The sequence below is a fragment of the Malus domestica genome, chromosome 09, assembly GCF_042453785.1.
Source record: "Malus domestica chromosome 09, GDT2T_hap1".
NCBI classification, from domain to species: domain Eukaryota; kingdom Viridiplantae; phylum Streptophyta; class Magnoliopsida; order Rosales; family Rosaceae; genus Malus; species Malus domestica.
This window is the reverse complement of record NC_091669.1, coordinates 12085078-12111943: the sequence shown is the minus strand read 5'-3', so window position 1 is coordinate 12111943 and position 26866 is coordinate 12085078. Positions and strand designations below refer to the sequence as shown.

Here is a 26866-nt window from a genome sequence, read left to right as displayed (position 1 = left end):
TTAAAAAACTTTTAGAGAAAATATTTTTTTATTCCAAAAGCACTTAAATAGTTTTTTCAGAATTTACTTGTATTTTTACTAAATATTAGTTCTAAAAGTATTTTCACCAAAAGTGTTTTCAGTCATTTTAAAAGCAAATCCAATCCAAACAAGAGTAGAGATTTGAACTCGCCGCCACCTGCCCGACAAAATTCTTTGAAATATACCAGATTGGCCATACAAAATTCTTCATAGAATCCAGATTTCCAGAAATGGTAACAAATTTTTTTACTGTACTTTTTATTTGGGTCAAAAAAAAAAATTGTCTAGGCCTCCTCTTCTTTGGGCCTAACAAATTTCATAACAAATATATATGAAGAAGGAGTTTTGGGCTACCACTTAAAAAGGAAATGCCTCATTCGTCAACTTCCTCGACCGGAGACTTGAGGGACTCCTACCATATGCTACTGCACCTTGATACTCGGAATTCTCACGACCACTCAGTGACTTGGATTTTTCAAGTTTCCAAACGCGAAGTTTTCCTTACTTGGGAAATTAAGGGAGCACTACCTCAACTTACATGCTTCACTCACAAAGTTTCAACATACAAACTTCAACAAAATGAAAAATTTAAAGAACTTAATAAAGAAGGCCTTGGTGTATTTAATATAATACGTTGAAATGAATGAAGCAAAACATGTTTATTAATATCTTCGAAAAGTTCCAAATTTTTTTACTGTACTTTTTATTTGGGTCAAAAAGCGAGGGCCAATCAAAAGCTCAAACAAAGAAACTAACGGATAAAACAGTTGATCATTTCACTTCATCATCATCGCCTGTCCATCAATTTCTCTTTCAACCCTTCATTCCACATATCACAGTTGCCAGGAGAAAAATCCATTCCCAAAAAACGATGCTATCGACACTCCAACCGCCGCGCTCGCTCTCCCACTTCCGCACAAACCCCACCCTCCTACTCCGCTACACTTCCCTTAAAACCCTCTCCTCCTTATCCTCACAGCCCGTCAGCCACTCCACCCTCACTGACCAACCCTGCTCCCCAAACCCACTCCCCCACTCCCAAATCCTCTCCTCCCGCCACTCCCTCCTCTCCCGCCACCTCACCGCCACCCAACTCGCCGACTCCTTCCTCGCCCGCCTCCGCCTCACCGAGCCCCACCTCCGGTCCTTCCTCCACGTCTCCGACTCGGTCCTCGCTCAAGCCCGCGAGCTCGACGAGAAGATTCAGAGGAATGAGGAGTTGGGTCCCCTGGCTGGGGTCCTTGTCGCCGTCAAGGACAATATCTGCACGGCTGAGATGCCGTCAACCGCTGGGTCTCGTGTTCTGGAGGGCTATACGCCGCCGTACGACGCCACTGCCGTCAGGAAGATTAAAGAGCTGGGTGGGATTGTGGTGGGAAAGACCAATTTGGATGAGTTTGGCATGGGTAGCACCACTGAAGGCTCTGCATTTCAGGTTTTTCTCTTCTGGGTTTTGGTTCTTTTATCAATTTGCTTTCTGGGTTCTGTGCATTTTTCGTTCTTGTTATTTTATTTTTGTGTAAATGCATAAAAAGTTAATAACTTTTAATGAAAAATTGAGAACTTGATGGTAGTGAAATTTTAGTTGGATATTAAGGAAGTTAATTTTAGTGTTTCATGGAACTTTTAGGGCTTTTGGTATCCTATTTGAAATTTTTTTATCATTTCTCAAAACATTTCTTAAGAACATTTCTTAAAAATAATTTTTTTTAAGACTCAAAAACTTGAGTGGTTTGCGATTTAAACTAGACAAAGAGAGGAGAGGGAGAAAGAGGAGAGATGAGGAAAGAAAGTAAGACATGATTGAAGGAAAGGGAAAGAAGAGAGAGGATCAGACGAGATAAAGGGAAAGAGGAGTGAGAGAAAGATCCGAGAGAACGAAGAGAGCAGATTGGAGGATAGACGAAAAAGGTTAAAAAAAAGATGAGAGAAGAAGAAAAGAGAGGGATAGATTTGAAGTGAGAGGGGAGGAGGGAGAGAAAATAAAGGAGTGGGTTTAAGTTTAAAAACTCAAAAAACTCACTTTTTATGTTTGTAGAGAATAGACTATATTTTTTAATTAGTTTTGAGTTCATTTTTTTAAAATAGTCCTACCAAACAAGTTTTTAAGGCCTAAAACTTGAAAATTGTTTTTGAGTTTGAAAAGTGGGATTCAAGTAGAGTACCAAACATGTCCTTAGATTGAGAGTTGAATTTTTATTGTGGGTAGTGAAACAGTTTGGTTCTTAGTATTACTACCAGTAAGACACTGAGTCAAAGGGAGTGAGGTTGTGTAAGTTCGTTTCCTTATGTTTCGCACTCGTAACTGGGGTTGGTTTACTCAGGTGGTGCATCTGTTCATTCATTAGGTGACTGCAAACCCGTGGGACGTGTCTCGGGTGCCAGGAGGGTCATCGGGAGGCTCCGCTGCAGCTGTGTCTGCTAGGCAGTGCATGGTGTCGTTGGGAAGTGATACTGGTGGAAGTGTGAGGCAGCCAGCATCTTTTTGTGGTGTTGTTGGGTTGAAGCCCACATATGGGCGCGTCTCGAGATTCGGACTTATGGCATATGCGTCGTCGCTTGATGTCATTGGCTGCTTTGGTACGTCTGTTGCTGATGCTGGGATTCTTCTTCAGGCAATTTCTGGTCATGATAGACTTGATGCAACCAGCAGCAAGCGTGTAAGAAAATTTTCTAAGTCTTGATTTTATAAAACCACCTTATCTTCTCATTACGTATCCTGAAAGTGAACTCTGAATTTTTTTTAACAAACTTTTGGTCCTTTTATGTGAAGACTAGTAAGGACTAATATCACAATTATTTGCTTGACGCATACATTTTAATTTCTCCTTTCAGGAGGTTCCCGACCTTGCAGCTGAATTTGTTTCCATAAGTTCGACAATTTCTAAACCTCTTAAAGGATTGAGAATTGGTCTGATCCAGGAAACTCTGGATGGTGGTGTTGATACTGCAGTAACTTCTGCAGTTCGTAGTGCTGCTTTGCATCTTGAAGAATTAGGATGTTCCATAACCGAGGTCCTTCTATCAATAATTTTTCCTTTAGTTGCTCATATCTGTTCCTTCCTCCAAAATGTCATGTGTACCCTTCTTATGTCTTGATTCATATATTCTTGAAACATTAACTTGCAGGTCTCATTACCATCTTTCTCACTTGGGTTGCCAGCCTATTACATTCTTGCTTCATCTGAGTCGTCTTCAAACTTATCACGTTATGATGGTGTCAGGTAATTCACCCAGAAGTTTGTTCTGATGTATAAATAAGTTTATTCATTTGTATATTTAAATGGGAGAAGAGAAAATGGGTGAGGAGAAGCTTGTTTAGATCCACCGTGAATAAAGATGACAAGTTATTAATTGTATTCATAAAACTCGAGATGGTATATCAGAATGACGAATATGCTTACATTTGTTATTATTTGTTTTTCCTCCATATCCAGGTATGGAAACCATGTTGCTGCTGATGAGTTGAACTCACAATATAAGGATTCCCGAGCCAAGGGCTTTGGTTCTGAGGTACACTATGTCTAGGTGGCTGGTTGAAACTTACAACTGTTATGAAGTTTCTATTAGTTGGAACATTGCTGCAGTGCACTTGATCTAGTTTTTTTATTATTTCTTCTTAATTTTGTTTTACAGACTTATACCAGTTGGTGAGTTGATTTAATGCCTTTATTGTTTTCAGGTTAAAAGGAGAATTCTAACGGGAACATATGCCCTTTCAGCTGGTTATTATGATGCATATTATAAGCGCGCCCAGCAGGTACCATGATGTTGGTGTTAATTTAAAAGGGACTTTTGGTGGGAGAAGTTTATCCTATTATCTATATTTTTGTTTGCATTCTAGTAATTCATTCTTGGTTACTACACTATGTTATGTTCTGAGATGCTTAATCCTATCAATTAGGGTGTTCAAGATGGCATTAATGATTCTTATAGTGTTTTAGGTGAGGACTATAATTCGGAAAAGCTTCAAGGCAGCACTAGATGAACATGACATCTTAATTTCACCTGCGGCTCCATCTGCTGCTTATAAGATTGGTATGCCGGTTTCCACGGATATGTATGCTTTTCATATGTTATGATTTTTCAGTAACTCACCCGTTTACTTGTATTTATTCAGGTGAAAAGAAAAATGATCCTCTAGCAATGTATGCAGGTGACATAATGACTGTAAGAACCTTCTCACTTTCTCTGAGTGCCCAAATTTCTTAATTTCTGTTCATTAGCTGCATGCATGGACAGTCTATGTGTGTCCTAGGAGTTGATAATTGAGTCATGATGTTGAATATGCATTCATCAATGTAATGTTAGATACTTGCCCATGTACCATGTTGTAATCTGCTGGAAAATTGTTCAGATTTTGTTTCAGAAAAAAAAAAAAAAAATGCTGTGGTCATATTAGTGTGTGGCGGAGTATAAGGCCTTTATTTCTGTAGTTAATACTCGCACTTTTGACACATGCACTTCAACCTGTCCTACAGTTCCATTTTGTGCTCGCAATTTTGTTGTCTTTCGAAAGAGTAGATGGTTAAATGTCACACCCTTGTTTCTGGAGTTTGTAGTGAGAAGTTTAAAGTGGTCTGAGATCTCATTTTGGGGGCATTCGGTGGCACACGCTGTTGGTTCTTGTTTCTTAAGCTCTACGTTGCATAAGTGCTTGTCCTCCTTTAAAACTTTTATTGCCTGTCATGTAGTTTCTACTCATAAGATGACTAAATGACTCTAACCTGTTCCGCTTGATTCTGTATGCAGGTCAATGTTAACTTGGCAGGTCTACCTGCACTGGTTTTGCCATGTGGATTTGTTGAGGGGGGTTCTGCAGGCCTTCCTGTTGGTCTTCAAATGATCGGTGCAGCATTTGACGAGGTATTACCTTTCTACCTACCTACTACATTGCGACATGTTGATTTCTATCAGGAATTAGTATTCAGCTTTTCTAGCGTTTACATACTGAAAATGAGTAAAAGTTGCTACATTTGCAGATTAAGACTAGACACGGAATGGAGAGTCACCGAATTAATGAAAAGTACGGGATTGTGGAGTTGAGTATCTGATTGTTGATTTTAAGATTTTTCTGGTCGATTTTGCAGGGAAAGTTGCTTAAGGTGGGTCATATATTTGAGCAGACTCTGCAGAATTGCAATTTTGTTCCTCCATTGATAGCAGATGAGCTCACATCCTAGCTACTCCCGGGATCGATGTCGATGTGCTCAACTGAAAGTGGTTTTTGGAAATGTAATCGATTAGTTAGAATTGATCAGAACCTGGCTGGTTTGGTTTAATTTAGACCGTAATTGTTAATTAAACCGGTCGTATTAGTAATGATTTTTGGTGATCTATTTACAATATAAATGAGGAAAGTTATGAGTTTGCAACAACACACAGATTACTTGCTTTTTTTCGTGCAGTCATGATTTATTCCCAGTGACGTTACCGTGAATAAATATCTGTCACACACTCACATGTATAGTGTGCAAAAATTGCGTTACTTGTCTAATGAACGATTGTTATGCATCGAAAACAAAGGGGCAAAGTGCATTTTACATCCCTGAGATTCGGGGTGTTTATCAAAATAGGCCACGACCTTTTGATTTGTCAATTTACGCCCTAAAGTTTATAAATTTCATCATTTTAAGCCTCAAGTCTGTTTGGCTGTTATGTGTGCCGTTAAGTTGTTATTGGGGGACCTGTTTTGTGCTGACATGTTAAAGAAGACCCAAGCCCCGGAATCCCTCTCTTTTCCAGATTTGGATTCTATCGGCGTCCAAATTGTGAGGATTTTAGAAACTCTCGTAATTTAATCGAATATCATACGATCATAATTTATTTAATTTTTTATTTAAAATTAAAAACAAATAGTAATTGACAAAACTGATCATATAATATAAATTGAACGGTTAGAATGTGAGGATCCGTATCATCATCGTAAAAAGGATCCTAGAATCCCTTCAGAAAAAAAAAGATCACTAGGATCCCAAGAGGATCCGGAGATGATCCTCAATCATCTTCTCCTGGACAAAAATGTCGAGTCCCGCCAGCTAAACTTGGCACGCGCCGCGCAAGTTAGCGCAAGTTGCCTTTTATTACAAAGGATCACCAAAAGGGAAAGCGAATCTCTTACTCCATATTAATTAATTAATATCTTTATTCAATTAAATTTAAACCTGTAATTCACCTTCGTCAATCGGCCTCCTCCCGTATCCGATCACTCGTTGAGTCCCTCTGAAACCAATTTATTTGTCAATTCATATATTTTCTTCTTATTTCGAAATTGCGATTGGGTATTATCGGATTGAGCTGTGGATTTCCGTTGATAAGTTTGAGTTAGATGGTTTTTTTTTTTTTTAATTTTATTTTCCAATTTAATCAGATTAATAGCTAAAGGTTTGATCTTGTACTGATTCTGTTTTGTTTCTGTAATTCATTGGATAATTTTTATTTTTTATGATGGATTGTTAAGAAAACTGAGTGGGATTTATGGATTCAGCTGAATCCAACTAGTGGTCAAAGTTGCATGAGTTAAAAGTTGAGCATCTGGGATGATGATGAAAAAGTTCTAATCTTTTTTGTTGAATTTGTATATTTGGTGATGATACATGATAAATCCTATAATCTGCCATAAGTAAAAATGGGTTTAACTTCATAAATTTCCAGGATTTCGAGCAACACCCTTTTCGGGTTGCTCGAAATCCTGGAAATTCTGTGTAGATGAGTTCTATTTGTTCAATGCAGAATACTTACTACTTCAAATAAGTATTTACGATGATGTAAAATTTTAATTTGCTGCTTAATGTATTGATCTTAGGGACACTACCGGGTTAGAAAGTGACCGGGCAATATGGATGAGGATTATTCAAGTGATGAAAGGCAAGCAATAGCGCCATCTTTGGTTGATCTGTGCATTAACACAGCAATAGATAATTTAAGGCGCCTTGGGGATGTTGGTGAAACCGATTCTCATCTTCTCAAGAGAATTCTACCACATTGTACGGTGGACCAGTTGATGCATGTAGAGAAGAGTACCAAAGTAAGTTGATGCAGATTGTTCTTATTTGAATGTTTTTTGTGATCCGTAAGTACAAGTTCTGAAATGTTTTTAAATTAATTCTTGTAGGGTAGAGATTTGACTCCAATTACTGATAAGTTGTGGAAGAAATTCTATGAAAAGGAATTTGGTACTAAGAGGGTGAATGAGGTGATTGAAAGGATGAAGCAAAAGAAAGTTGCGTTCAGGTGGATACAATTGTATGAGGTGCGTTTGCTACTCTCCTCAAGCTGTCTGACCAAAATTGTTTTCTTTTAGTTTCCGTAGTCAAATCCCATTAATTTTGGGTACTTGATGTAGTATTTCTGGATCCGATTTATGCTTGTTCTTATAACTTATAAGGGAAAAAAGATAAAGAATTAACGGTATCACTTGCAGGCAAAGTTAAAGGAAGTTGATATGGCTGAAAATTTAATGGCTGACAAGTTGAAGAGTCGATATCAAGAGGCAAATGCTCGTAAGTTCACCTCCTCAGCGTGTTATAGCAAACTGAACAACAGCATGCTGATTTATACGTGATTAACCTTACTAACCATTCAAATTTTGTAGGAAAACAAAGTCGGCAAGTTCAAATTTGCACAAAGGTTCCACCATCAAGCAATAAAAGAAGCTGGGGTAAATTTTTCTGTTCTCTTTTAGATTATCTAAGACTAATACATTATTAAATAGGATGAACAATTAACTGTTTCATTTCTGATAATTCTTTGTAGGCAATGGGCCTGGCTACAATGTTACTGGAAAGAGCAACTTGATGAAGAAGGCGAAACTAGATTTTCTGAAAAGGTAATATGTATTTGAGAATGATGCCTGGTATGGCATGTCACATGCACCTTGGGCTTGTGAACTGAAATTATACCCTCGAGTTTTCCTTTTACTTTGTTGTTTTAATTTTCTTATATCGTATTTAGCAAATCATTAAATGGTTTGATACTTATCTCGAAGCTATGTTCAAAGATGTTGGGTACTTGATTAGTCTTGATGAGATAGACCTTCAAGATATTAACCTCTTTCTCCTCTGTCCTTTTCCTTTGAGCAGTAATGAGGTGAAAAATCTGGCAGCAATGAAGAGAAATGCACTCCAGAAGAGTTACAGGTAAAATTTCGGATAAACTGGATGTTCTATTCCTGTAGTTAACAAAACTACGTATAAACTCACCTCCTGCCCTGATCATATCTACCCTGTATATACAGTGCTCCTCCCGTGAAGAGGCCAGATGCGTTTTCTGGGAAAGCTTCAGCTTCAAGTTCTAAACCAATCAGGCCCCCAAAGCGCCTCCCTTTCTGAATATTGCCATCTGTGAAGACAAGGGTGTCAGATGGAATACTCGTTGAGTTCTGCAACTCATGTCTATTGAAGTGTGGCTCGATTTCTAAGAAATCATGGTGGCTTCAATCTTCTTAGCTTGGGCGTTTCAGTGGTCCTCGTTTCAATTGTGTCAATCAGTAAGAATCGTTTTTGTTTTTTATTTCTTTGATTGTCTTTCAATCATCTTCCATCGTAGTAATATTTCACATCAGTGACGAACGATACCCCATAATGTTATTGTGCCTTCATTTTCCCTTGAAGATGTGTATTTTCCTGCAATTCTTTTCATTTCTAACCCTCATATCAGTAGCAGCTCAAACACCACCAGCCGGTTTAAGTTAGATATTCAGCTGGTCATTTGTTTTAGCAATGCCCCTAGAATGGGGGATCGCACTACTTTGGTACCTTGTTTCGATTTTTCCTCTAGACTTTCAATTTGGTTCTGAGCCCGAGTCTTTTGAAATATGACAATTTTTCGCCCGTTTAGTGACGGGAAACAAACGGGAAGTGTGATGAATTTGGCGGTTGGTGCAAATAAGCACGTTTTAAAAGGTCAAAAGTTGAGGAGACACTGCGAAATTTACCCCTAGTCTAAAATTGGGGTTGAGTCTGATTGGCGGCCGGAAAGGGATTCTCTCCGGATCCCTTCCTCACCAATCCGGGCTCTTGAAATTTGATCCAACGGCTAAAGTTATTATAACTTTTAAAGGGGCTCCATGTTTTTAGCTGTTGGATTAAATTTCAAAAGCCTGAATTGTTGGATTTGGTGAAAAGGATCCGGAGAGATCCCGTTCCTTGATGGCCACCCCTTTCTGAAACTTTCTCAGCATTAGCAATTCATTTCTAACTACAATAAAATGATATTCCTATTTACTTGCAAGTGAGGAGTTTTGATTCAACTCACGTGTATGTAGGGACATGTATTACTTGTGTTGAGTTTGATAACTAGTTATGATCTTATTGTGTGACTTAGTCCAATCGCTCCTCTCGAATATCGTTAGTCCAATCTCCCCTCCCGAATAAATGGTGCAGGGATTAATTACAACAAACCAGATATCTTCTAATCAACAAATATTTCAAAACCTTGAACTGATGTAAGTTTTGGTACAAATAATTCACAATCAATAGAAACACACATGAACAGAATGGAGCTTTTATTCGGAATATAAGACCGTCCGGCTAAATATTAATAGAATTCCTCTGCAGAACGAAGGAGCATGATCGGAATCACACATCCTAAGCACAAGCATATACAACTAGCATCCGAATCAGAAAATGATGTCGTCGTCCTTCTCCGCAGACAACAAGTTCTGAGCTGAATTTAGGGAAATGCCCTTCTTCAGCGATAACTTTTCCGCAACCTGCTCGTTGGCAAAGTTCCTGGCTGCTGCCATTTGTCTCTCAATTTCTCGCTTCTTATAACCCTGTATCTTTTTCAGCCTGAAGAAGTCCTCTCTTTCGAGCTCATCCAACTCCCCCTTGATATAGCTTATTGTATTCTCCAACCTAGGCTTCACAACGTTCTCCAGAGCATTGACACGACGGTTTGTGGTCTTGATTGCTTCGTCAAGGGTTAAAAATGATGTTTGAAGTGAAGCAAGCTCCACGAGAACCTCGATTGCTTTCACATAAGCAGCACGGCAGAGCTGGACCTGTTGTCCACCTCTTGCCAATCCAGTGAGGTCGTTCTTGGTCTCGCCTTCAGTAAAATAGTCGAACTTTGGGAGCTTTACACCAGCAACATTCTCTTGCCTTGATCGAACTTTAATAGTGGCATTGTGGACATTCTCGAGAACAATGTGCTTGATGTTCTCGCCAGCAACATACTTGGCTTCAGTAAGGGCAAAGGAGGAGTCTTTCATGACATCTCCCATGGATTCTTTGGTCGACACAATATTTTTAAGAATCTGACGAAACTGCACTGTTAAAGCATCACTCTTCTTCTTCAGGAGAGCATGACCTCTTGTTGCACCAACAAGGCGAGCTTTCATAACTCCAAGCATAGTAACGGTAGGAACTACATTCAACCGTTGGCTTTGGCCAGACATGATTACAAAGATCTAAGCCAAGAAGAATATACATAAGCAGGGTTCGCGGATATCATTTAAAAGCAAGTAAACAATTAGTGCATAGCAAAATGCAAGTAAAAACATCATGTATATAATAAAAACCTCCTCGCTCAAGAGGATGCAATTAATAACAGAAACACACGCAAATCTCTTCAAACTTAATTTGAAGGAAAACATACAGCCTCCCTAGTAACCTTACACCCATAACACGAAGACTTGTTTTGATAGGTATGCCTATAAAAACTTCACACTACTTCTGGACCCTAAAATGTCCAACCGTCCCCAATCCATTAAACATAAAAACACTAGGAGTGAATTTCTTTTTCCGGTAAGAATATATACAAAATCACGACATGGCATAACAAAGCCGAGTATAGAAAACTAGTATCTTCCTGTTGTCAAATGCCTACAGCATCAGAGATCGAAACAGAAACAGTGTCACAATTACAATCCTGAGAAGTAAATCTTCAATATATCTACAGAATCTAACCCGACAGCAGAACCAAACTAGAACAATCTTCAGCGAACCCACAATAACAAACGCTAACAGGAGGCATTACAGATCAAACAAATCGGGCGAAAAAGTTTGAAACCCGTACATTCAACTCTTAACCGAAACTGTGTGTGCTAGGATATCGCCGAGGAGTGACTAGGGAATGAATACAACAACAACAGCAACAACAACAAAGCCTTTTCCCACTAAGTGGGGTCGGCTATATGAATCCTAGAATGCCATTTCGCACGGTTCTTGACTAGGGAGTGAATGACAGAAAAAAATGAGAGACAAGAGAAGGGCTGGAAGAGAATGAAAGATTCTGAGGGGCTGGAACTGAAATTCCAGGTGAAATTGCACCTTATGAAGCTAACCTATGATCAATCAATCCCAATACAACTGTATGGGGTCAGTCCATGTCAAAATTTCTTCATGATTTGATCACAATCCCCTGATTCTGTGTGTACCCAGATGCTAAAAATCGAGATCACATTCAAATTTATGATTTTGCAAAACAACAATAACTAAACTCCAAGTCTTTCAATTTGGGTTTTAACATATTTTCCATGATTTTCCAAGGAAACAAACAAAATCCAAAGCAAATAAGCATCGTAGATCCAAATCAGAGTGAAACAACAACCAAAGGAGAACAGAAGTGCATTATATAGATGAGAAATCCGACCTGGTGTTACCGGCCTCAGCTAATGGCGGGAAGAGGTATCGCCGGACCGAAAATTGGCCGCCGGTGAGTGGAAGAAAGAGAGGTCAGGTGTATGGAGCGAGCAGTTCAAATGTAAAAAAAAAAAAAAAAGATTGATGGATTTGTTCGGGTATTGTTTGTGTATGTGTCAGCGGCCCAAACTTGTCTTCTCGTGTATTAATGGATTTCGGATCTTCCGTATTCGGGTTAATAATGGAGTCCGATCCAAAGTGGTTTCCCGCTTTAATTAGAAACGGGAGAATAAGAGAAAAAAAGAAGAAAAAAAAGCATGAACTATATGCTAAGTACAATGGTTTAGTACTATTTTTTTTTTTTATAGCTGACTTATGGTGTGATTTAGCTCAAATTTCTCTCTGCAATGTAAACATATTGATGCAATTAATATATATATATATATATATATATATATATCATATTATCTCGGGTTGTAGGTTAGCTCAATTAGTCACAGTCGTATGCTTATTTACTTGTTCTCAAAATATCTCATTGTCCAAACAAAAAACATGTATCATATTTGGTTAGTCATATTCTGGAGGTGTTCTAGGGTATCTTTTTATTTTATTTTTCTATAAAAAAGATGACAACTGATGGCAAGCCACGGTTATTCACCACTTCCGAGGACTGGGAAGACTCAAAGAGATTTTAGCCTCTCTCTGGCCACAGTCAAGTAAACTCACCAGTTTGAAGCCTCGAACGTGGGACCTCCTTGTTTTTTGTATTTTAGAAATCAAAATATGAACCCTTACCACTGAGCCATTTGTTGAGGTTGGTGTTCTAGTGTCTCGAAGGCCTAAACTATTGAAACTATCGATGTCAAATGGGCTAATCAAAATTATATGTGCCATATTTGAAAAAAGATTGAAGGGGATATTATTTGTCTATTTGTTTTTTATAGAATGAATTCAAACTTGAGTGTGACTTGAAATCTACAGATGCTCCGGTTAAAAAATGCTACATGAGATAGCGACTTAGGATAAAAGGGGTAGAGAAAAACTTAGAAAGAGACTTTGAAAAAAGATATAGAGTACTTGAGGCTAATGAAAGACTTAACGCAAAACCAAGTACGCGTTCTAGGACTCATACATGCCTTTTTAGATAGAAAGATGCCTAATTGCTTGACTGTCATAAGAAAGAAAAACACAAACAACAATGGTGCGCATCATTCAATATTACAGCTATTTTAGCCATTAGATTTGATTTGCAAATTTGTTTAGATCTTCTATTCTTAATCTTAGGCATTCATTCCGTATCATCCAATGATGCGAAGTATTAATGAAAAATCCAAAAATATATAAGAAAGAACTCTATATCCATTTGAGGACTACTGAGTTAAAAATCGTACATAACATTAAACCAGATGACTGACTGGAAATTTCAGAATTCAACACCACCAAAGCGTCGTTATTTTCGCTACATAATGCCTAACCTACAAGCCTCCGCAACTCTTGTGCTTTCACTTAAGGCATAATTTACAGAAAGATGAAAAGATACTTCTTTCTCCCCTAGGTATATTGTGAAATTTATTTTTATTTCTGTGAAGTCTCACACAATTCGGACTGAGTGCCTAAACACCAGTTCCGGCCAGACGACGCCTAGAGGCATTTGATACAGAAACCTGAGAGAGCTTGTCTACATCACCTGGTACTATGCGTTCTCTTGGCGGTATGTAGTGGCGCAGCCAGTTTCCAGTATACACCTGAATAATCACAAAGATTGGCAAAATAAGAAATGGGATGAACACAGACGTATCAGCAATTTTAATAGAAACACCAAAATTGCACATGAACAAGCAAACTCGAGTATGAGCAAGGAACTAACCTGTTGGGGTCTCATGATCTTAGTATCAGGATCATCAAGGGATTCTCGCCAGTGTGCCAACCACCCAGCCATTCGAGGGATCGCGAACAAAACCGGGAAGAATTCCGTTGGAAATCCCATTGCCCTGATTAATGGAAGTCAATACATCTTCACAGTTACAAGCTCGGCAAAGTAAACTTAATCTTACTTTGTATGAAAAGTAATGAGAAGTACCTGTAGATTAATCCAGAGTAGAAATCAACATTTGGATACAGCTTTCTCTTAGCAAAATACTCATCTGAAAGTGCAGCCTTCTCCAAAGCAACAGCTACCTGCAAATGACATAGGAATCAGGATAGATGCACTCAAACCTTAAGAATTCCATCAAATTTAAGTTGTGCTTATTCATTAAGCTTTCTCTCCTGCGTTTCCTAATTTTTAGGTGTATTAGAAATGCACCTCAATCAGAGGATCCCTTCCAACAATGGAAAATACTTCCTCTGCCAATTTCCTTATGACCTTTGCTCTAGGATCATAGTTTTTGTACACGCGATGCCCAAAACCTGACATCTTTCGCTTCCTGAAGGGAGAACCAAAAGCTCAGTTTGATAAATAAATCTTTCACTATGAATCCTGTTTCCCAGACTGAAGTACCAAGATATAGGAAATTAAATACCTGTTCTTCACACCCTCTATGAAATCTGGAATGTTCTCAACAGTTCCAATCTCATTTAACATCTTCAGCACAGCCTGCAATAATCCAGGCAGCAACAAAAAAGAAACTTTAGTTGCAAAATTAAACACGAGAAGATTAATGAATAGAAAATCTCAAGTATATTATTTCAAATTAAAAGTGTTCTTCCAGTTGTTTGCATGAGAAATGAGTGAGGAAAATGCTTAAATAAATGAGAACATGGACCATTGAAAATACCTCATTTGCTCCGCCATGAAGAGGGCCATAGAGAGCTCCTGTAGCTCCAGCAAGAGCAGTGTAAACATCTACACCACTGCACATAAAGGGCCAGACATGTTATAAAACGGAATTGAATCATTTCAATCAGGTTCTAAGATGCCTACCTTGATGCCAGATGCCGGGCAGCAGCTGTGGAGCAATTCATCTCATGTTCTGCATGCAATATGAAGAGAACATCTAACACTCGAGCCAGTCGGGGATTCGGTTTGTAAGATCTATTGCCTCTGTAGATTTGCACATAGAAACCCGCCTTAATCAGTTTAGAGGGAGAACAAATTTCATTTTTCCACAATGATTATCACTCTACATAATTAAAACAGAAGAAGAGTGCATATACTTTATAGAACAGCAAAGGCAACGTCAGGGAAGAGGGAAAAAAGATTGCCAAAGATGATTTGGAAAGTTATGCAGTAAAATGCATACATGGAGTAAAAGTATAACATACAAGGAATCTAGCATGTATAAAAAGTTCTCTGAATAAGAAAGGTTGTTAGCAGGGAGAACCGCAGGTCTTCCAGCCAATCTCAAATAAGCTGCTGCTGCAATTGTTGGTGCCTGGAAATAGAATAACGATTTAATACCAACTTAATCATTCCAAATAAGTGATAGAGACCTAAAAGAAAGACAGTAGCTATAGGCTGTGGAGGTGAAGGTGGAGGTCGCCTCCCTTGGTTCTTATGGGGAAGTATCCCAATTAATTATATAGGCCTATCAATTCCTGAACAATGGGTTCTTGGAGAGGCGTGGTAGGTGAAGGTTATGGCTATCACCGCCTGAAAGAGGCAGAGGCCGGGGTCAAGGGGGATGTTTGTTTGGAGTGTATCGGTTGAGAATTGAAAAAGGAGGGGATACAACTCAAATGGCTAGTACATGGCTGCATAAGTTGGACAACCTAAAGAATGGAAGCATATATAACATTCACACGACATTTTCTCAGGCTGAAAGTCCAAGTAAAGAACAAAAATAAGCATACCTTCCCAAGGATGCGTGCTATTTGCTTGTCTCTCACTTGTTTCGATTTGTAAATTTCTTGCCCCTATGTTATCAATAAAAATATATGATCAGATATGATATAATGCATCGAACAATGGACCCCTTTAGTAACTAAGACTGACAAAATTCATGTTCAGCAAAGAGCCAATAAGAATAAACTTACTCGGAGAGCAGGATTAGCATCAGGATGGAAAACGGAAAGAGCACTCATCGCACTCACAAGTACGCCCATTGGATGTGCATCATGAGGTATTGCCTGGATAATGTCCTACAAATACAAAAGAGACAATTGTGTAAAAGGCTCAAATTAACAATAAAAAAAAGTTAATCAAAGTTATTAAATTTTACTCATGCATTTCTGCAAGGCAAAAAACCTCCATGACTCATGAGTCCAGAGGAACAGCGTATATGTATTTGTAGCATGATTATTAGAAGATACATTTAAAATCTCTATTATATGAAGAAAAAGGTGATATGTAGTTAATCACATGGAAAATTCCAATATTGTGATCCAAGGATAATCACAGGATTCCTATAAGAAGATCAGAAAGAAAATGTACCAAAATTCCCTGCGGTACAGCTGAATGCTGAGAAACGGCAAATTCCCAATCCGCATATTGACTCTCAGAAGGCAAATTCCCATACACTGGAGAAGAGAAGGGGCAATGACAAAGCAAAGTAGTTCAAAATGAGATACGGAAATGGAATATATGACAAAGACATGGAGAGACTACCCCTAAAAAGGTCGTACCCAGTGCACAAGGCTCCCGCTTTACGCAGAACTTTTTTTAGTTGTATAAATTCTTCACATGGTTTTCAAAGTAATGGTATATATTCCTGTTGAAGAAGAAAACCTTCACTTCAACTAGGCCAATTCCAAGTGAGGGTACTTACTCAAGAGATAGGCCACTTCCAAAAAGGTACTATTCTCAGCCAATTCCTCAATTGGGTAGCCTCTATATCTAAGAATCCCCTCGTCGCCATCGATATAACAAATGGAGGATCGAACCGGGGCGGTATTAAGATATCCTGGATCATACAGCTTCAGCCCCTTGTCATTTTTCCCTGTTGTGATCTGCATATTAACAAGAACCAATTTTTCTCCCATTAACTTAAATCGAATTCAAAACACAGAAAACCCATCACAGAAATTTTCACTTTCCTTCCACTTATTGCAATTTTCCGAGCAACCAAACAGAAACACCAGCAAAGAAAATTTTGAAAAAAAAAAAACGAATACCCAGATAAGAAAATTGAAAACCAAACATAATCCAGATTAGCAAATTGAGTGATAATTTAGAAAAATTATACCTTCTTGAGATCAGTGGCCTTGACGGTTCCTTCATCAGAGACCTGGACCTGATACCTCTTACCGGTCCTCTCGTCGACGATGGTCAAAGGTCCCCGGAGGTTCCCGGGCGGTGGTACCATGTTCTGAGCGGACACGCAGTGCGGCTCGAGAGCGGGTCCGAACTCATAGGGCTCGATGGTCGCAGCTGCCAGGTGCGCTGATAGCACAGCTAAGCGGCCGCGAGCTGTCACCGGCAATTCCATCACCCTCGACATTTCAGTACCTTGAATTTTCAAACTTCTGTGACAAATTTCAGATTTTGATCGATGAATTTCTAGAGAGAGAAAGATTTGAGAAAAAATGGTAGAGGAGAGCTGATAGAATTTGTAGAGAGCCTAATAAAGAGAGACGTCTCTTCTTCTTCCTGCTTTTATTTATTTATTTATATATATATATATATATATATATATTAATAAATCTTATTATTTAAAAAACAGTTAATAATTTTGATTGGGTGAATAAACAGTTAATTAGCAAGCAAATTAGGAATTCAAATGATTGGTAAAAGCAGGGCGACGTGTGCGGCAAGCAAATAGTTAATCTGAAATCAACGGCAGTGATTAACTCGAGGTTTCATGTTAACGGTCGGAACGGTTGATTTTGGGAAGTGAATGCGATGGCGCGAAGGATGATAAGTGGGTCCCGCGGTCTGTTTTAATCCGTCTCGGGAAGCTCAATGCTTTCTGAAAATTAGATGGTGGGAACACTGGACCTGGATAATATACGACGACGTATTGACTATGTATACGATGACGTAATGACTGTTGATAGATACTTTTGGTTTCCAATAAAATTTGATCGGCTTTAGGGCGTGTTTGGGGTAAGCACAAACGTGGAATGGAATGAAATTAATGAATTTTATGCCATGGTTTAAAATAAATTGACCGTATTATTCTTGAATCTTGAGTTATTACTATTACGGTGACACATTTCGACAATGACTTCTCTACACCGGGAGATGTGTTATTATAGCATTCAAGACCAACTACACAATGTAATTTGAGGAAGTTAAAGTCGCGCACAATAGTACATGAAACAAATTTCCGAAATCCATCATACACACAACACAAGTATTGTATTACGGTACAGATTTTCTAAGGTTGCACACAAGAGTATCTAAAACGGGAACATCAAAAGTAGCAATGTGTCAAACTAATTATACAATGTCATGTGCTATTTTGACATCCCGTTTCATGTACTTTTGTGCACGACCTTGCAAACGTATGACAATGCTTGTGTGTATGGCGGAATTTCCTTTCCCATAGATGCAGATCAAAAAGAAATTAGAAACAATGGAGACTAGGAAGAAGAACAAAATTTTCATTCAAGCAAGAAGGGGGGGAGCATGGAAATTACTCTTTCCTTAACATTATAAATTGGATGTTATTGTTTTAGCACCATAAGCAATAAAATTTACACTAACATCGTCGGATAAAGACCATCTACCTGACAAAGGGTCGTACTCGCACCCAGCCATCTCTTGGACCTGCACAAAACCAACCAAACAGAAAACAAGCGTTAGCGACAAGTGCATGGGTAAAAATAGCAGAAGTTCCTAGGGCGGAAATAGTTGTTACGGCTTACTGAAATAGAAGCACGCTCCAGGATCAGGGCTAGTTCTTCGGGAGCGAGAAAACTGGACCATTGATGTGTACCTTTAGGAAGCTGTAAAACAATCGATTTGGTTCAAGTCAAAATATTATCAACAGATGATGAATAGACTTGAGTAAATATGACTTGATCAAACTATTTTTCAAAGAAAAATGCTGAAAAATACAGAAATCCTTCCACCTCCATAGCGAATTATTTTAGAGGTACACGTTGAATTGAATAAGAGTTAATTCCCTTAGAATTGTAACAATTGTAATCACAACGATATAATATGGAATTTTAGTATAGCTTCAGGATATGTTTCCAGAAATCTTAGTGCACTTAAACATACTTTAGATTTTGAAACCCAGCATCGTTTCATTGACAACAATTTCTAAAGTTTATATGCAATATCATATACCGATATCAGTTGGATAGTTCTAATAAAACAGGAATCATATCACTCACATATAAACCAATCAGGTCTTTTAGAATTTCAAACATGAATGCAACAAAAACAACCAAGTTAAAGAAAGAAGGCAAAATTGCAGCAAAGCAACAGATGTTGCATGGTAGATCAAAAACACATAATCAACAGCAGGAGGTAATAATGAATTATACCCATTGGAGGATATACTCTGCTGCAAAAATGGCAGTAGCATACGCTCTCATAGAACGGTTAATGGTTGAAATAACAGTTGCTCCACCGGGGACAGTTAATGCTGATAGAGATTTGCAGAATTCGGTAGGGTCGGCTACATGCTCAATTACCTTGAGTAAAATCATCAATTTACAACCAAATTAGTTAAGAACACTGAAGAAAGAGACAATCATACAGGCAGTTTTTACCTCTAAAGCAAAAACAGCATCAAAATTCTTCTGTTCCTCAACTAGCTTTTCTGTTTATATTATAATTGGAAGAACACAATTAAGAAAAGTACGATTACTTGAGATTAAAAAAAAAAATACCCAAACGATCTTCAGCACTGAAATAATAGCACTTTGTAAATAACAAAACTCACAACAACACAATTTGCTAGTACAGGTCAAATGTCTTAGAGGATCAACAACATTTACTGATACCACCACAAAAACGTAAATTGCATGGGACAAAGATTCCAAATAGGATACTGAAAGAATCAAAATACCATTTATATCATGCAGGAATGTCTCAGAAAGAAAACACATTTTAAGTGGCTATCAGCTGGGTATCACTCATTGTATTTAACAGGTTTTGAATGCAGTGGATGCAACCAAGTAAAGTTTTCCTAACTTATGCCATCAACGATCATAGTGAGCCATTCAATGTGTTCATTTAGGGTGGAAACCCATGCATTCTAAAGAGATGCATGAAAGATCAAATACTAATTGAATCCATTACCACAAACTTGACTACACTGAATAAGAACAAATTTAGCGCATACCAGCTGTAGTGTATTGGTATTCAATTCTCGAGGTCACTGGATCCAAATCCTGTGTGAATGAGTAATGTTTAGAAGCATGTTAAGACACTTTATGAAACAAAGTACTTGCACATGCACAAATACTTAATAAAAAAAAAAAATTAATTGCCATTGTTCAAGAGAGTGGTCATACAGCGTGAACACGTGCTATCTTGATATTTTTCTCAACCGCATCAACTCCTGTCACAGTAGCTCCCATTCGAGCTAAAGGCTGAAAAAGGCTATAGATTGTTATATTAACATGACCCCTTGACCAAAAACAATTGCTAGGTAAAGCTATCAGTTAAATTAAACATAACTGAAAGAGGATTCAAAATGTTGAGTGAGTACAATGCGGAACATATTAATAGGGAATCAGCACACCACAGGTAGGAGGTAAAATTATATAAACACGGAGTTCATGTGCAGTGAAGAGTAGTGAATGCACCTGGGAATCAGCACACCACAGGTAGGAGGTACAATTATATAAACATGGTGTTCATGTGCAGTGAAGAGGAGTGAATGCACCTGGGAAGGTGCACGATAACATACCTCAGAAACAATTCCACCACCACAGCCAACATCGATAAATTTGAGGCCATCGAATGGCCTAGGAGATAACGGATCCCTCCTGAACATCAGAAACACAAAACATAATACTCGGAATCATCATTTAGCTTTTGAAAAATGTTAGTAAAGTATCGTTCCTTTTACGAATTTCACTTCCGCAGACAATGCCAGGCACCAAAGCAATCTACTTTCTTAATTACTCGGCAGCTACGAATTTGGCAACATTACTAATCCCTAAAACTGCACCAAGAAAACCTATTTACCCGAAATGTCGGCAAAGCGTGGAGCGAATGAAAGCAAGCCTTGTAGAATTCAGCAGATGCAATGGTTTGAACGGCCCTTCAGAATCCCACCTGAAAAATCCAATAGCTTTAATCTAACGAGTAATTTTCTTTCTCATTGGTCATGAATTCACAATCATACCACAGCTAAATCAAATTCAAGTGCAAAAATTGAACCTTGTATGCTAAAAGGGAGAAGCTCTCACCAGGTTTCGGCAATGGAGGCGAACTTGGCAAGCTCGTACTGGTTCAGGGACGACGGGGAAGGAAAATGAGGGTTTAGCGGCGGTGAAGCCGGGAGGGGCTCGGTTAGAAGAGGAGAGTCTGAGAAGACTCTGGTTACACTGCGAATGCTCGAGAGCTGTGGGCTGAGATTGCGGTGGAGGATTGTGGAGGTGGTCTGCAGTGGTCGGAGTAGCTTCAGGAGCTTCAAAGCCACAGCCATGGCGATTTGCTGAGAGTAAGAGAGAGTGAAATTGAACGAAGAAGAAAAGGGAGTGCAAATAGAGTCCGTCCGGCGAAGGAGAATCCTTTGGGTTGGGTTGGGTGGGATTGGGTTTATGCTTTTGGGTGGGACGGTGAAGGCCCAAAGTTTGGCCCATATTTTGGCCCATACTTAAAGCTTGAATATACTTGTGATTTGCTCTGGAATGCTTGAAATCGTTTTTGATTGCCTTGACAGCTTAGCTGAAAAAAATGTAAGCTATTTGTTTGAAATTGATTTTAAAATAATTGAAATCGTTTTTTTGTGAAAATATTTCGAGTTCTCAAAAATTCTTGAAATGCATTTTGGAAGAAGCACAATTATGTATTTTTTTTACAGGGAGCACTTCAATTGTTTTTCCAAGATTCACTCGTATTTTTACTAAGAATTAATTTCATAAATACTTCTAAGTTCCAAACAAGCATAAAAAGCACATGTCAAATTATTTTCAAGAAGCATTCGTCAAATATTTTTTCATGAAGCACTTTCGGTTGTTTGTTCATAAAGCAAACACTTGGAATTTTAATAAAAAATTTAACGTGTTTCTAATAAAAGCACTTATGCAAATAAACACTTATGAGCATAATTGCTTCTTACAAATGCAATTTCAAACCAGCCTTTTATCCTTATGTTTTTTTTATTCCACAAGTTTAAATGAGATTTTGTCTTTGAAAAGAAAAAAAGTAGAAAAGCCAACTTTAAACCTACTTTAAAAATGCCATCCTACCAAGAAGGGGCAATTGTTTTTTTTTTTTTTTCAATTCTGTTTGCTAGATAAAACAAAATCGTATACAGTAGTCACACAACAGTCTGACAAAAAAGGAATCAACAAATAATTGAGTAATTAGTTGAACTATGTATAATGTATACGAGAGTTAACAAGTATCATAAAAAGTTGGCAGAGATAAACATTTAAAAAAAAATAGAGAAATAAGACATATCAATTATGCCGTACAATCTTGCAAGCAACTCAATGTTGGAATCAAAGCATATTCTTTGTAATTAAAAAAAGAAGGCGAGAATCAAAAATGAATTTTCAAGAGAAGGAGAGAGGGAGAGATTGGACAATCCTTCTTAGCTTGTGCTCCAATTAGTAAGAACTTAATCAAAATTAAAAGACCATTTAAGCATTTAAATTGACAACGAATTTTTCAAACAGACCAGAGATAAAAATGGGCCCTTTGAGAATGATGTGTGCAGAAAGCTGCATGCTTGCGCTTCAAAGCTCAACCAACAATATATTATACATATACACACACACACATGTATATCAGATGAACGTACATGATTGAACATGACATCTTGAATTTTACCTAAAAGCAATAAAGCATCTCGATCCATTCTCAAAATATACCGGTGAAATGGAAAAAAATAATTTGTGGTGTAAAAATGTGTACCTGCACAAAGGACTCCCTTTCCCACGTGAGGTTCTCTGCAACTTTTCTTCTTGTATAAACTCTTTGATGAACAAGGAAAGTGACAGATACGTAGTTTCTGTCTTAGTCCCCCATGCTCTCCTGGTAGGGACGAAGTCAGAAATTTAATTAAGAGGGGGCATCTTAAAAAATTTGATCCCTTTTTTTTTTGGACAAATAAAGCTAGTTCTTTTACAAATGCTGAAAAAATTAGTTACAAAATGCCTAATTTTATTACTCTATTGTTTAATTTTGTCTTTAATTGTTGTATTGACAATCCAATGCTCATTTGTACTAACTAATCAAATATATGCAATTCAATAAGGTTTAGACATTAGTGCATGAGAAAAATATACAGAAATGAAGGAGGGCATTTAAAAACAAAAAGAGGATTTTTATTATTTTAATATGATTAATTGAATAATTTGTAAAGCATAAAAAATAGGAATGATTAATTGAATAATTTCTAATGCAAATAAAATAGGATGAGAGGGGGCATGTGCCCCCAATAGGCCTTACCTCCCTCCGTCCATGCCTTCTGGTTACATTCACCACCACCCCTCCTTTTGTAGTAACTCTCGCCAATAAGAAGAAATGTCTTGTATTGGAAGTTTACCAAATTTCGCATGTGTTTTTTAGAAGTATAGTTACTCTCATATGACCAATTGGTTTATGCTAGAATTTCAACTTCTTTTGTGGTATTAGATCTCATTGTCACACACATTTTGGTGTCACTCTTGTGCAACCCACATATAAGGCTTTGGAACTCGTTACAGGTGAAGAAAGTGTGTGAAAATGTGAAAAGAAGTCTCACGTCGAAAGTTAATTTACCAAACTTTGCATGTTCTTATATGAAGTTGTGTTACTCGCTACATATACATTGTTAGTTTAGTTTCGGGTGAAACATCAACGTCCTGTTTCTCTCTCACACATGCATGCATTATGCACGTACGAAAAAACCCATTTGGCCTTGATGACTAGATGCCTTTTCAGAGTAGGGTTTCATCTTCATTCTTTCCAAATACATGTTTGGTGACAAAATCTGGTCGAGAGAGTGATGAGCCTTTGAATGATAAATATAGAATATATATATATATATAGGAATTGCTTAAGGGGAGGGATCCCCATTTTTTAAAAAAAATGGGGACACGCTCCCCACCGTTGGATTTGAATTAAATGAAATCCTGTGGTTGAGATTCTATGGCCTGTGTTTTAATCTCAACCACACAATTTCATTAAAGTCAATCTAACGGTGGGGAGCGTGTCCCCATTTTTTTTTTAAAAATGGGGATCCCTCCCCTTAAGCTCCCTGTATATATATATATATATATATAAAATTTAATGGGTGTGACAAGTGACTGTGCGATCTACTTTTTCCTTTACTGCATTGGGGACGGGATGGGGCGTGTGATAGTTTTGGACTCTACCTGTTCGAACTGTTTCCTAGAACTGGAAATTGGATTTGATTCTACTTGTCAATAATAGTTGCCCACCTTTGAATGAAGGCTTATAATTTCATGTTTATACAATTATATATGCACGCATTAATTAGTGATTTGGTAGAACAATATTCACTGTATGATCCAAGGTGGTGAAAAAAAATGAAAATGATCATCTTCGGATCTTTTTTGTGGAGATCCGAGAAATCAATCAATCATACTCGTTCATCATATATCGTACGGTCAAAAATTATTTAAAATTTAAAATTTAAAATTGAATATAAATAGTACCTAATGAAAATTGACCGCACAATGTACAATGAATTAATACGATTAATTGATCATCCAAATTCCCACAAAGAAGATCTGGAGAGAATCCTTTTCCGCAAAAAAAAATACCGTGCATGTTATAGCATTAGACGAAATACTAAAGGGGTCTGATATCCACACATCCCATTTTACTTCTCACACACATTTTTAATTTTCGGCCGTCGAATCGGATGAATTGAAAAAGATCAACGGACAAAAATTATTAAAGGGTGTGTAAGAAGTAAAATAAGGTGTGTGGATAGTACACTCTAATACTAAATGATTGCATGTTTACTTTTGTTTTTTTTATTTTTTTATTTTTTATAATCATTTGATTTGAACGTATGTTATTTTATCTTAGCCAACTATCAGTGAGATATATCAACGTTGATCAACGTTTTGTGCGGCACAAAGCCAATGATGAAATTGAACTACTTAGGATTACGGTTTTAGCTATTAGGATTCGTCCCCTACACGAGAATTTTTTTTTTTTGTGACGGGAATATGGATGATACACCACGTGTTTTTATAGGAGTGGTAGAAATTTTTTATTTTTTTATTTTTTTTAAGTTATTGACTTTTTAGCACACATATTTCATCATTTGTATAATGACAGGTGGTATATCATCTCGTATACCGGTCACACTGAAAAATCTCTTTTGAAAGGGAAGTTTTGCCTTGGGACGGCTTAAAACATAATTGAACACCATCACTTGAAACTAATTGCTTTTGTGTTGCACGTTCATATTCTAGCAAATATGTACGCCTCAGAATTACTCGCATGCATAGAGGACTGTACTGAGCTTTTCCCCTTGGATTATCAAGTAAAGTACATATACAAAAAGATTAGTGTGAGGTCCTAATCTATATCGAGAGATTTTCATCATTTTTTATTATGCTATACACCTGAGAATAGTAAAATTTCTGCTTATACGAATTCAAACTTGTAAATACAGAGAAGCAAGAACTACATACCCTAATCAATGGGATTCAAAATTGAAGGGGGGAGGTGGGTAAATAAATAGCTAGGTCACTTTACTATTAAGCATGCAGTAGTAAATAGTAAATGTTGTACCAAGACACTATTTACAAATAGGGAAGTTTTTTTTTTCAAATGTTGAAAAATGAATAGTGGGATCCATATATTAAGAGGGGCCATGTGTCCTTTGCAATTTAGTCCTTCTCTGCAAGCAGGTGGTCTTGTTTCATCAACCTTCCCTCCACAGGGGCAATTGTCCTACAAATAATACCCCACCCCGCCACTGTAATTTCATTTTCACTTTCGTTATTTGATGAAGTTTACAAATTTAACCAGGTTCTGTTATTTTCTTACTGAGCATGAATTGTTGTTGTACATTTGGTATGGGTGGTAGAAATTTACAAGTTCTGGTTTAAATTGATGTCTACTCTTCAAAGAGAAATCTATCTGGTTCTGGTTCGGGTCCCCAGAAATTAAACCTTTAATCGAACCAACATATATAGTGTCAGATGATACTCTCTCTTGCTTGCTAATGGTAATATCCCCAAAAGTGTCAAAATCAGGAGCTGCATATTTCCATGGAATTATTGAAGAACAATATGTTGTGTGTGTGTGTGTGTGTATGTATCAAGTGTTTAAGTGTTAATCAGTTAGTAATAATTTAAACAATATTAATCACTTATTTGGGCCCGCTCTACAAAGTATTTCATGATCTGAATCATAGAACCGCTTACTCATAAATCATTTTTGCAAAAATTCACTGCAACCGGAAATTGTCTAGCCCTACAATTGTTATTGTGAACATTTCCCTTGTTTATCAACAATATTGTGTTCGCCTACTTGATATGACCCATTTAGATAAGTAAATGTCATTTGATTTCAATGAAATTTTGTGAGGATAATCTTTAAGTGATAACATATACATATAAAATGGCCGGTTCAGATTATGCAAAATATCCTGGAGCAAGTGTAGACGATTAATTAACATCGTATTAAGTTACCAATTGTTTAGCGTTTATGTTTACGCATCCTTTATATTGTCATGCAAGAGCAGCCTCATCAAAGATAGAGTTAATCTAAATATTACAATTATGCACCACATGACCATAACAAGTTAATGCCTCCGTCGAAAGCGGCATCTGTCAAGAAGTTTGCTTCTTGGTAAACATAGCCGAAGGCGTTGGGTTTGAAAATTTTGTCAAAGAAAAGAAATAAACATGCTTATTACACGAAAAATGCTATTCCAAATTCCCAATGGCAGTGTCCTCTGAATCACTTAAATATTATAATTAAGGTTTTAATCTCAAATGTATCGAGATTTTTCTTATGTTCATCTGCTGCAGAAAATAATTGATTCGTCCATCTAATATCAAAGAAGGAACCAGTAAGGGAATAAAGCTTGGACTTGGATTGTCTGCCCTCCCCGTGCCCTCCCATTTCGGTGCCCTTTCCGTACCCTTCTGTTTTGTGTGGTCACGGTTAAGCCACGTCAATATTTTATATTATTTTTTTATAAAAATAATAAAACAAAAAGAAATAGTAATAGAAAATATTGACGTGACTTAACCGTGATCACAAAAACAGGAGG

The 26866-nt window shown here is 37.5% G+C and overlaps 5 protein-coding genes across 9 annotated transcripts; 2 read left to right on the top strand and 3 right to left on the bottom strand.

Annotated features, from left to right (window-relative positions):
- Positions 1 to 782: 782 nt before the first annotated feature.
- LOC103443223 (glutamyl-tRNA(Gln) amidotransferase subunit A, chloroplastic/mitochondrial-like) lies at positions 783 to 5399 on the top strand. Of its 2 annotated transcripts, none has more exons than XM_029108183.2 (10): positions 783 to 1456; positions 2370 to 2681; positions 2857 to 3036; positions 3151 to 3245; positions 3459 to 3534; positions 3704 to 3781; positions 3966 to 4059; positions 4142 to 4191; positions 4774 to 4887; positions 5112 to 5399. In XM_029108183.2, exons 1-10 carry the CDS (start codon positions 893 to 895, stop codon positions 5202 to 5204), a joined length of 1656 nt encoding a protein of 551 aa, XP_028964016.2. In that variant the 5' UTR covers positions 783 to 892; the 3' UTR covers positions 5205 to 5399. The 2 variants fall into 2 exon arrangements, with proteins under 2 accessions (XP_028964016.2, XP_028964017.2); XM_029108184.2 differs by having other exon boundaries at positions 5004 to 5399.
- A 588-nt stretch (positions 5400 to 5987) lies between these two features.
- On the top strand, positions 5988 to 8632 carry LOC103443222 (elongin-A-like). Of its 4 annotated transcripts, none has more exons than XM_070804795.1 (8): positions 5988 to 6126; positions 6828 to 7048; positions 7136 to 7273; positions 7445 to 7523; positions 7616 to 7681; positions 7777 to 7849; positions 8103 to 8159; positions 8258 to 8632. In XM_070804795.1, the coding sequence occupies exons 2-8, from the start codon at positions 6860 to 6862 to the stop codon at positions 8349 to 8351; spliced, it is 696 nt and encodes a 231-aa protein (XP_070660896.1). In that variant the 5' UTR covers positions 5988 to 6126; positions 6828 to 6859; the 3' UTR covers positions 8352 to 8632. The 4 variants fall into 4 exon arrangements, with proteins under 4 accessions (XP_070660896.1, XP_008380250.3, XP_008380251.3 ...); XM_008382028.4 differs by having other exon boundaries at positions 6021 to 6232; positions 6827 to 7048; XM_008382029.4 differs by lacking the exon at positions 5988 to 6126 and adding an exon at positions 6208 to 6405 and having other exon boundaries at positions 6827 to 7048.
- A 796-nt stretch (positions 8633 to 9428) lies between these two features.
- On the bottom strand, positions 9429 to 11794 carry LOC103443221 (V-type proton ATPase subunit D-like). Its single transcript, XM_008382026.4, has 2 exons — positions 11617 to 11794; positions 9429 to 10432 (listed from the first exon to the last, which is right to left on the bottom strand). Exon 2 carries the CDS (start codon positions 10418 to 10420, stop codon positions 9641 to 9643), a length of 780 nt encoding a protein of 259 aa, XP_008380248.2. The 5' UTR covers positions 10421 to 10432; positions 11617 to 11794; the 3' UTR covers positions 9429 to 9640.
- A 1151-nt stretch (positions 11795 to 12945) lies between these two features.
- Positions 12946 to 17346, bottom strand: LOC103443220 (citrate synthase, glyoxysomal). Its single transcript, XM_008382025.4, has 13 exons — positions 16730 to 17346; positions 16313 to 16493; positions 15979 to 16064; positions 15582 to 15686; positions 15399 to 15461; positions 14871 to 14980; positions 14530 to 14649; positions 14384 to 14459; positions 14129 to 14202; positions 13912 to 14032; positions 13687 to 13784; positions 13474 to 13597; positions 12946 to 13351 (listed from the first exon to the last, which is right to left on the bottom strand). Exons 1-13 carry the CDS (start codon positions 16982 to 16984, stop codon positions 13220 to 13222), a joined length of 1545 nt encoding a protein of 514 aa, XP_008380247.1. The 5' UTR covers positions 16985 to 17346; the 3' UTR covers positions 12946 to 13219.
- A 723-nt stretch (positions 17347 to 18069) lies between these two features.
- Positions 18070 to 21178, bottom strand: LOC103443219 (ubiquinone biosynthesis O-methyltransferase, mitochondrial-like). The gene is made up of 9 exons (XM_008382024.4): positions 20859 to 21178; positions 20635 to 20724; positions 20354 to 20432; positions 19956 to 20033; positions 19784 to 19832; positions 19209 to 19258; positions 18981 to 19130; positions 18354 to 18434; positions 18070 to 18255 (listed from the first exon to the last, which is right to left on the bottom strand). The coding sequence occupies exons 1-9, from the start codon at positions 21095 to 21097 to the stop codon at positions 18139 to 18141; spliced, it is 933 nt and encodes a 310-aa protein (XP_008380246.2). The 5' UTR covers positions 21098 to 21178; the 3' UTR covers positions 18070 to 18138.
- Positions 21179 to 26866: the final 5688 nt, after the last annotated feature.